This window comes from Cryptotermes secundus, unplaced genomic scaffold (assembly GCF_002891405.2).
Source record: "Cryptotermes secundus unplaced genomic scaffold, Csec_1.0 scaffold212, whole genome shotgun sequence".
Taxonomy (NCBI): domain Eukaryota; kingdom Metazoa; phylum Arthropoda; class Insecta; order Blattodea; family Kalotermitidae; genus Cryptotermes; species Cryptotermes secundus.
Window position 1 is genome coordinate 536,877 of NW_019721006.1, and position 10,924 is coordinate 547,800.

General features: G+C 37.5%; 1 protein-coding gene across 6 annotated transcripts in view; it reads left to right on the forward strand.

Moving 5' to 3' along the window:
* LOC111874790 (zinc finger protein 845) overlaps positions 1 to 10,924 on the forward strand; it is a 36,661-nt gene that overhangs the window by 5,319 nt on the left and 20,418 nt on the right. The window contains exons 2-3 of one of the 6 annotated variants that reach the window (XM_033755645.1): positions 6,023 to 6,153; positions 6,839 to 7,248. The exons of 4 other annotated variants lie outside the window; for them this stretch is intronic. In XM_033755645.1, the coding sequence (XP_033611536.1) occupies positions 7,105 to 7,248 (144 nt within the window). In that variant the 5' untranslated portion in view covers positions 6,023 to 6,153; positions 6,839 to 7,104. The remainder of the gene's footprint in view (positions 1 to 6,022; positions 6,154 to 6,838; positions 7,249 to 10,924) is intronic. One more of the 6 variants, XM_023870600.2, reaches the window with a different exon arrangement.

Below are 10,924 nucleotides of genomic sequence, written 5' to 3' on the forward strand. Positions count from 1 at the left end.
AATGCATCAAGAAGAAGTCTTCTGTTCCTCTTCATTACGGTCCCACTCTTTCCCCTCATTTCCTTCTCCATTAACGTTCACGCCTCTTCGTCCTATCCTCCTTTTCTTCCAATTCTGTCTCCTCTTCCTCCTCCTCTTCTCTTTCTTCTTGTTCCCCTTCTCTACTTTTCCCTACTTCATCTTCTTCATATTTTCATCTGTGGTCTAGTGGTCAGAGTTCCTGGCTATATATCCAGAGGTCCCGGGCTCGATTCCCAGCACTACCAGATTTTATGAGAAATGTTGTGTCTGGAACGGTATCCACTCAGCCTCATGAGGATAAATGAGGAGCTACTTGAATGGAAAACTAGCGGCTCCTGTCTAGAAAACCGAAATTAACGACGGTGGGGATTCGTTGCGCTGACCACTCGACACTCTCTATCCGCTAAAGTTGGCTTAATTCATTGAGCAGAAGGACAGCTTTACCTTTACTTCGAGTCCTTGGACGGTGATCAGCCCGTAGCAATGCTGTTAGCTACACACAGAATAGTACAAACACAGAATAAAGGCACACAGACATCCATGTCTTGAGCAGGATTTTAACTCACGACCCTAGTGTTGGAGTGGTTGAAGACGGTTCATGCCTCAGACCGTGCAGCCACTGTGTTCGGCCTCGGAGGAATATACGGTCACTTTTGGTAAATCAAAAGCACAGCGATGGGCGAATAATAAGTTAGGCATTTTTCAGTTTATTTATAGCTTATCTGACAATGCTGTTGGTAACTCACACTGTATAGCATCGAATTATTTTATGACAGTGAATACTGAATTGGAAATGATGTGGAAGGAAGCAGTCTTGGCCTAATTTTTGGTATGATCCCAACATTTCCCTGGAGGGACTGAGGAAAATAGAGAAATCCCTCAGCCAAATATTTGGTGTTCAGCATGAAATTCGAATCGGAAACCTCCTAAACACTAGTCAGAATAGTTACTTCTGAGAAACGTTCCCACCTCATGACTCGTAGTACGCGGGTTCAAATACCCGGTGGAGGTCGTCGAATTTTTAAGGGCGGAAAAATTCAGGGAACAAGTCCTCCGGGAGGGACTTTAAGCCGTGGGTCCCGTGTCGTAGCTTTACGGCACGTAAAAGAACCTCATATGTCCAAAGAAGGTCACTGAGCCAAATTCAAGGACGTTTCCCGCCCAACAAGTAGTCTCTAACACCTCTGATAGATGGGGGAAGCATTATAGATACCGCCAAGCTAGTGGAGGCCGAACTCGCTGGCTCGGTCGGGACTGATGGTACGCACCAATATCGGTAGGGTATAGAGACTGGTAGAATATCATAGAGGGAAGCACAATGGACCAATACAGGTCTAAGTGCATGGGAAAACCCACCCTCTCCAATAACTAACTAACTAACTACTTCTGAGACAACTTGTAAGTTAAAGTTGGAGTAACTGTTCGTTTCAAAATTTGTATTTATCCAAAAGCATAATTCGCTTATCATGGTTCAGCATTTTTCAATAACCAATCAACGTACAGAAATTCAACATACTATGCTGAAATTTTTCTAATGATTGGTTCACTCTTTAAGACCTCGGGGTGTCCATGGTTTTGTTCTAAAAGAAATGTTATTGCAAGTATAACGAGATGTGTTTGCCTTTGGTAGGGCCTTGTTTATGCTAGATTTCAAGTTATGTTTGTATTACTGACATTCTCAGCAGTATCATCTGGTTGACAAATTATCGATTTTAATACCTTTATAACCCCAATACTTATTTACAATTCTTTATTAGAGTCCGTCACAACACAACAATAAAATGGTAAGGCTAAAATTAGCTTAGCTACATGTTTGGGCTATTAAAGCAATCGTCAGGCACATGATTACCATAAACATGATGGTATATTCCGCGGGAATATAACAAAATTGCAACAACTGACTTGATGATATAGAATATCACATGATATTTTTAACCTTATTTTACGCCATAACTTTCGTTTTTATAATATGTTTCTAGTTCACTGTATTTTATAATGTAATAATTAGCAAGTATCCAGCTATACCATCACAACTGCAGTTCAGTAGTGTGCAAATATGGTAGTCATCTGTGTGCCTGATGATGGCTTTAATGGCCGAAACATGTAGCTAAGCTAATTTTAGCCTTGACCATTGTACTGTTGTGTTGTGACGGACTCTAATAAAGAATTGTATCTAATAACACGACAGGATACATGAAATGAAAAATAATACTTATTGTTTATGCTCGCAATTTCCTTTTAACGAACAATGTTTTATAAAAATTAATCACAAAGATAGGTCTAATAAGTTTCAGATCCAAAAATGTCCCAATAATTGCTCTCTTCCTCATAATGAATATCATTAAACAGATTATTTACATTTATACCTCAATTTTCAGTTACCCTGCAATTTCCGAGAAGTTTAACATCTCCTGGCAACCTGTTGGATGGAGATGGGCCAATGACATACGTGTCAAGTATATGAACATAAGCGCTGATAGCGTAAACAGTTTCGAGGGATTAAATCTGACAATGGAAAATGACATACAAAGAAAGGATGGATATGTGGTTATCATTGCCTTTGTCAGAAAATATTTCATTCTCTAAAGAGCTCAAGAAATTAGTAAATTTTGCCACATCATTACTGCTAATGTCTTACTTCAGTAACTTGTTTCCACCGTTACTGTTGTTAATTGTTTTTTTATAGTCAGTTTTATCGAATGGCTTCACTAGTTAAGATATTTAATTCAAAACATCCCAGAATTGCACAATTTGTTTCTGCGCCATCCGATCAATAGGGATGAAATGGATGTCCGGTTTTCATTTTAAATACCTAATGGATTATAATGGCCGGTCACGGTAGCCCAGCTGTCTAAGGCATGTACTGTTTTCGCTCGCTCGGAAGCCGGGATTGTGGGTTCAAATCCCACACAAGGCATGGGTGTTTGGTATGTGTATGTGTTTATTCTGTGTTTGTGTTGTCCTGTGTTTAGGTAGAGGCCTTGCGAAAAGCTGATGACTCATCCAAGGATTCCTACCATCTGTAAAATATTACTGAAACTGAAAATCAGAGGTCATGGCCCAAAGGGTCTGTAGAGCCAGTGAACAAAAAAAGGATTATAGTATTGGGTCCGAAGTAACGTACCGATGAAGATTCGATTACTTTATAATGCGAAGAACGCAAATATACGTTGAATTTCGAATCATTTTTTACAAAGATGTTGAGTGGGCTAGAAAATTAGTCCAGGAAGACGCTTATAATATGCTTCTTATCAGAGGCTTTCAAACTTTTCGAGTTCGCCGTTTACGTAGCAACACACTGCACACTCAAATATCCCTCATCCGTTCGCATTTAATTTATATTAATATCAGCTATAAACGGATTCAAATAATGCAATTTATCTAAAATGTTAATTATTGTACAGCTTTTACGAAGTGATTAATACCTGTTAGTGTATTTCCTTGCCTTAATCGTTTAACGACAAGAAATGGATGAGTCACCCTTATGTAACTAGGGTAGATAACCTACCCAATTTGGAGTTCAAAATATTTGATTCTGTAAAATATTAAAATTATTCAGTACAATATATCTTCCTTCTGACATATAGAAGGGAGAAAAAAATATATATAACCTCGCGAAACCTCTGGTCAAGCCTTGCGTAGGGGTCCGCGGACTACATTTTGAGAGTTACAGTTTTAAAAAATTAATTATGACTCACTCATATGAGAATAACTTCGAGACAGTGCAACAAAGAACATCGATTTTTGTACAAAATGTGTTGCTAAGTTAAGTGCTCTTACTAATTTGTGTATAATTTCAAGCATCATAAATCTGATAGTGTTAGAAAAAGAATCCATAAAATGTAGAGTAATAAAAATTATTATAAAATGGTAGTTATATTTGATTGTGAAATGTCCATATCACGGTAATTAAGTTGGCAAGGTACTCATGTGCATAGAGAATGCAGTCATTAAGCCTGAGGAATGCTTCCGCTTAAATGGGAGTTACTTGGAAATAATGAATGGAGTTTTTCTTTCCCCTTAGAATAATCTTATAAAAATAATGTCCAGTTTCGTTTCTGTAAACAAACGGATTCTGTATCTGAAAGCAATCTACACATTGTGGCATATTTTCTCAAAGTAAGAATCGCGAGAGCCAAAGGACAGCAATTTCTTGGCAACGGTTGTGTAACACGGAACAATACCAGAGCCATCGCTAATTTTCTGCAGATACACGTCTTTTGAAATTGCAACGCTTGCAGAACGAAGTTCTCCTCATCAGTGGTAAATTTCCGAAGTGCACACCGGTCCGCACAGTACTGTATGTTTATGATTGCATAACAAAATCGTGCAGGCAACAAGCAGTGGTCACACAAAATATTGAAAATTCAAATGTTCTTGACATAGGATAAGGTGAAGCCTGACACAGGAAGCTTATGCTTGGTGAAAGTCAAGCGCACGACCATTCAAGCGACTTGGCAGCCATAAGATGAGTTACATGAGTTAGGGCTTGATCTGCTACGTCAAGCCTTCATGTGTGTAGTACATACACTTATACTACAGTTACATGTGTAACTCTAAATAGTAAGTGTCCACAAAGAACTGGACTCTTGTCAACTGATTATGTAGAATGCCGTCATGTTAAATTATTAATATAGATGACAAGTACTACTGATTTTGACCGCTCTGACGAGGACCAGCAGCAATTGTAAACAACAGACCTGTCCTTTCATCAGAGAGGACGCCCTGCAAGAAGAAACGCGCAATTGTCTGATAGTAACAAAAATGTGGTCTTGGGCCCCAGATGCGCCTCTTCATGTTGTTTGGCTGAAGCTCAATCTCAGTTAACTCCCCAAAGATACGGTCCAGCTTGTTGCTGTTTCCCAAGCTGATGTTTTGCTCCGCCACGGTTGATTTGTCCGGTTGTTCAAGACGTACTCGTACTTGCCTGTGGTGTTGCTGAACGCTGGACACAGTAGAGTGGCCAGTCTGCCGTGGGATGCTGTATACCTCCGGTGACTTGAAGTTCTAAGTGGTTGTGATTTGTTCCTCTGAAACGACAGACTCTCTCCGAAATGTACGGCATTAGAACCCATGAGGCTTTTATTTGTCTCTCCATTTCTATTGCTACGACTTTTGATCCGAGGTGGGCTGATATTATTAACTCGCCATCCATATTCATTGAGCGCCGAGGTTACTGCCCCCATGGTCCTTTAAACTTTACTTCACACGATGATAAAATAGACGAGAATCATAGTTTACCATCACTTTTCAGAATTAACTCAATGGAGTAGAGTCCTTCTTGGGAAGCTTATGGTACCTCAGTCAGTCACGTCATTCTCCGCCATTTAAGGACCACAAAGGTTTATTGTTGTATTCTGAAGAGCCCGCCACTGGTCAACATCCTGAGCCAGAAGAAATCTAGTCCACGTTTTCCTATCCGTTCCTTTAAGATATATTTTAATACTGAAGAATGTCGTCTTCTATGATGTGGTGCCATGTAGATCTTGTGTGAACCACATCTGCACGTCGCCACATCCCAGAATACGGCATTCTTCAGAGTCACCGCCGTGAAAACCTCAAATCTTACATTTTAATATCATCATCTACTCTTAGGTATTTCAAGTGGTCCATTTTCTTACGGTTTTCATGCAAATCTTAGTAGACATTTGTCTTTTCTTCGGAGCCTGCTACATGCCACGGCCATCCTATCCTCCTTGGTTTGATCATCTTATCTCGCTAGGAGTACAAATTATGAAGCTCCGCATTATGCATTTTTTTCCCCCCAGCGTTCTGTTACTTTCTCCGTCTTAGGTTCAAATATTCTTCTCACCTCCCCTAGACACCCTTGGTTTTTGTTCTTCCGTTATTTGTGAGAAACCAAGTTTCACTCCAGTACAAGACAACAGGCAATGTTATAAGCTGTTGTCATATATTTATTTATAGGCCTCTATTAATTGCATTCAGAGTACGTATTTTAATAAGTCACCAATTTAATTAAGATTCTTGTATCTATTCACAGGTTATGATGAGTGACGGGCATTCCATGTCGAAATAAACATAGTTTGGAACTTTTCTGTCAGTGATAATGAGTCAAAATGAGCGTGAACATTTGATCTGTATTCTGCACATAGGCACCGGAGGGAGGGATAGGTATGTGACTCAAGGGTGATCCATAAAAATATCATTCAATGGCTTAAATGCAAAACTGTAATTTTTTTTTTAATTCGCTTAGTGGAGGGTGGAGTCCAACTGGGTCCACTCGGAACGGCGGCCACTGATTGGCCTATTGTAGCCTGCCCCGGGTGATTATAATGGAGAATTTGGGGGAATGAAGATTGGCAGGGGAAACCAAAGTACTCGGAGAAAACCCGCCCCATCGCCACTTAGTCCACCACAAATCCCACTTGACCAGACCCAGGATCGAAGCCGGGCCACCTCGGTGGGAATTCAGCGACTAACCTCTTGAGCTATGGCGCGGGTTTGAATGCAAGTCTGTAAGTAAAATTTCTGGCTGCTCCCAAGGAAAAAAAGGGGGGGGGGAGCTGTCTGGCCTACTGCTTGTAAATATCGGTACCGGATCTCGGCAGAAATTCGCGTCAGTTTAACAGGAATTATACATTTATTATGATCTAATTTTAATAGTCACTGTAGCAACCCCTTCCTGCGACACTTTTCGAGCAGAAGTGTTGAAGTTTTAATGTAGAAAATGTACGGAACAAGGATTTGTGATGAGTGAAGTATGAAGTATGATGTAGTGCCAGTGCTTAATAAAATTTATCATGTCGAAAGTCATCAATTGTTTACAAAATATTTATAAATTTAATTTTGTTACTAGGAAGAATATTCTAACGTCAGCACTAAACATCACAACCTCACGTTACAATTGGAGAAACTAGAAACCACCGATTATCATCCTACATAACCTTCAATTTTTTCTTTGTGTGGTGGCGATCGTGGTGATCGTGGTGATCGTGGTGTTCACGGTTCGAATAGACGCTGTGTGTTGGTAGGCGGTGGTGTTCGGTGGTGATGGTTATGTTATGTGGTTAATGGCTGTAGAGGTGTAATGGTAGTCGAGTTTACGAATTCTTAATATACACAATGAATACTGACGAAGTAATAGATATGTACTTTAACGTGAATGTGTGTCGATTGTGTACTCGTGAACAAAATGAGCTGAGTCCCCTTTTTGATGACAATGAAGACCTGCCCGCAAAAATAAAGGTTCTGTCTCCTTGCTTACAGGTTAGTTTGAATTAATCAAGTATAAATACAGTCTGTGCGTCATGAAGTGCTCACGAAGAAGTTGCCTGTATCAAGTAAATACGGAATGTTTTAAGGAGTCGAATAGACTTAATTTCGAAAAATGAACTAAAGGATCCTCATATGTTTGCCACGATTTAAAGTACCGGAATGAATAAAAATTACGTGCACCAGTATATAGAACTCATTACTTCTGCCTGTTTAAATAATCGTGTGTAATTAATCCGAGGTTGCTTCAATTCTCATACGACCATACCTTATCGATCGAAAGTAATTTAAGAAGGAATTCCGATACCGTTATGGGACCATTCAAATTAATGTAAACATACTGTATTACTCTCTTTGAAAATGCTATGGACACTTTTCAGTTGTAAATTTATCGGTTTATATTTGTACTATTTCCCGGGGGTAAAGCGGCCGGGGCGTGAAGCTAACAACTCACTCCCAACTAGTGCCGAAGTCAAGAAAATGTGGATTTGTACATACACTCCCCCATACACCTTCATGTCGTAGTGTTTAATTAGTTAAGCATAGGGATGATTTGTACTACAGAAATATAAAATTGCAGTACTTTAACTCACCATAATGAAATCATAGAAGTAGGTATTTAAATTAAGTATGAAAATGCCAAAAAACCGAATAACTCAGAAACTGAAGAAGTGAAGATTATGTTGGAGTATAGAACCTTAGCATGAAGGTTTTATTATTCTAAACTTACTGGCTGAATTGTCAACAGAAATTGGGGAAGACAGCTGTTTTGTCATCTTCCATAATTAAATATGGAACTAGTAGATATAAAGATTATTTACATAAGTTCTACTTGTGTAGCAGTGTCTTAGCATGGAAACTAGACCTAACATAAGCTGTTATAACCTACCTATATTCTCTAACCTGTAAATGAATTAGGACTGTATTTCATGTTACTGGTTCATGTTGCTAGTCCATTCTGTCTTCATACACCTGGTCTGTATACTCTAAAGATGTAACAAATTATTTGGCTTATTAAAGACCATTCAAAATACTAATATAACAATGTATTTAGCTGTGTGCCCATTAAACATGATATAATGGAATGCAAGTAGAAGCAGATTGGAATTAAAAACTGGTAGACACAAAGTTTAATATATTGCAGTAGAATTTATGGGGATATAATTGATTAGTTTGTCAGTTATTTATAGACTTAAGAAAGTGAAGGGTTCATTTAGAACAAAGTGTGGTATAATATTGTGACATGTCTAACCGTTGCTGGGCAATGGGAGGTGGAACGAGTTATCACGAAGACAGACCTTTGATAAACTGTCAGTTGCCAGGTTATGCAACAGTGGAGCGAGGTTACACAACAGCAAGGGGTACCACAGGTCTCAGTATTGGGTCCTCTGCTGTTCTTATTGTATATTAATGAGCTCCCCCAAGCTACTGCTGACTCTGCTTTATCTATCCTGTTCGCTGATGATACCACCCTCATAGTCATTGATAAGAGCGCCGACATTATGGAAACTAAACTTAATGCAAGTCTTATAATCATAGATAAATGGTTTAAATCAAATTTGTTATCAATCAGTCTTTTGAAGACTTTCATGATACAATTTATAACCAAAAACTCTGTTCCTACCAAGGCCTCCACTTCTTGTAATATTAGTGATATAGTGGAAGTCTCTCATCTCAAATTTCTTGGTTTGGAAGTTTATAACATCCTCTCTTGGAATATACATATTGATTCAGTTATTAACAAACTAACTACAGTTTGCTTTATGATAAGATCTGTCATACCTTATATGTCAGGCTCACTGTTGGTGAAGATATATCATTCTCTGTTTCATTCTATACTATCATATGGAATTGTATTTTGGGGGCAGGCAACCAATACCAAGAAACTCTTTATGATACAAAAAAAAATCAGTTCGTTTAATGACAGGATTTTATAATAGGCATTCACGTAGAAATCTTTTCAGGCAGCTTGGAATTTTACCATTGAAGTCACAATATATTTATTCAGTTTTGCTCTTTGTATCAAAGAATAGAAATCTCTTCACTACTAATCATGATGCACATAATCTCCAGACAAGGCAGAGTAGTAATTTATATCTCCCAACTTCCACGTTAACACTGTACCAAAAGGTGTTTACTTTACTGGTATAAAGTTATTTAATAATCTGCCTCTTGAAATAAAGGGGATTGTTGGGATACACAAGCAATTTAAGATTTCTTTAAAAAAATAATTGATTACCCATTGTTTTTATGACTTGGAGGAGTATTATAGTGTTAATGAATGACATTGTAAACTAATGGTTTTATATGAATAGTACTCGTATATTAGTTACTCTATATTGAATTATATGAGTCTATCTGTATAATAGTTTTATTGTATTTACAATAATACTTATTGTCTTTTATATCATTTATTTTATTGCTTTATAATTTTGACAGATTCTAATTATTTAATTGAGCTGAACTTATACCTGAACTGTACTTATGATTGTATTGTACTTTTATGTTCTTCTGCTTATCTTGACATATTTTAATTAATATTTGACATGTTCTATATCCCCTGGTTTGTAACCAGTTTTATTGGATCATCTGGAACTCGAAATAAATTACAATTACAATTACAATTACAGTAAGGAAAGCGGTTGGATTTTGAATACATTTGAAGTACATGGGAAAATCATTGGTTTAATGAAGATGTCTGTGCATGAAGTTTATAGCAAGTATTTGTCTGATGCTACACCAGTTCACAATGGGCTGAAATAAGGGAGAAAATACAAGAAAATTGGGAGAGACTGAATTTGGATGGCCTAACTCAGGTGCTTGTTTATAGTGGTGGTGATGATAGTGTTAATTTATTGGGAGAGAATATGAATATGATCAAGAATAACATACAAATTTTTCCTCAGGCCAGTAAATAAATTGATTTAATATTAAGTTTAGATATGAAATCAGAATTATCTATACTGTCATAATGTGACTATGTAATAAATCATTTCAGATATATATAAAAACTTAAGTATTAGAGAACAGCACTAAAATATAGAAATTAGAAAAATAATTTATGAAAATATTTAGTATTATTCTCTTCTAAACTATTATTATCCTGTCTCCTTTAGAGAATGCTTACAATTAGAATGTGCAAAACGGTAATTTTGTTTTGTAAAAGTGTCAAGTGCCCATTACATTGAGGAAAGATCGTAAATTACGATGTTCAAAAATATCGTAACCAAAAAAGGAAGAAGTGAAGTTTAGAATATTACATAACATGTATAGCTTCATGATTTACATGTTTCCAAATATTGTCAAGAGGTTCTCACAGTGCTGACTATGAAAAGTACTGTCTTCTGGGATGTAACGCATATAGACTGGTGGAAATACAGTGACATTTTTGAGGAACATGTGCCTCCATCTTCAGGGTCAAAGAATTAATCGAAGTGGACTGCCGGACTGCACAGTGTTACATCTCAGAAAATGGTATATGAGACAAACTCCGTCTTAAGTGCAACAATTTAATTGTAGTTCTTTCTTCTTCCCTTCCTCCACACTACATGTTTCGGCCCTAAATGGCCATGATCATGTGTGTATTCTTACGTAGCTGCTACATTGCCCATAGTTTAAAATTTAAAATCACCAGTCTTTCTAATTGTATGTATGTATAAAATCTTTGTTA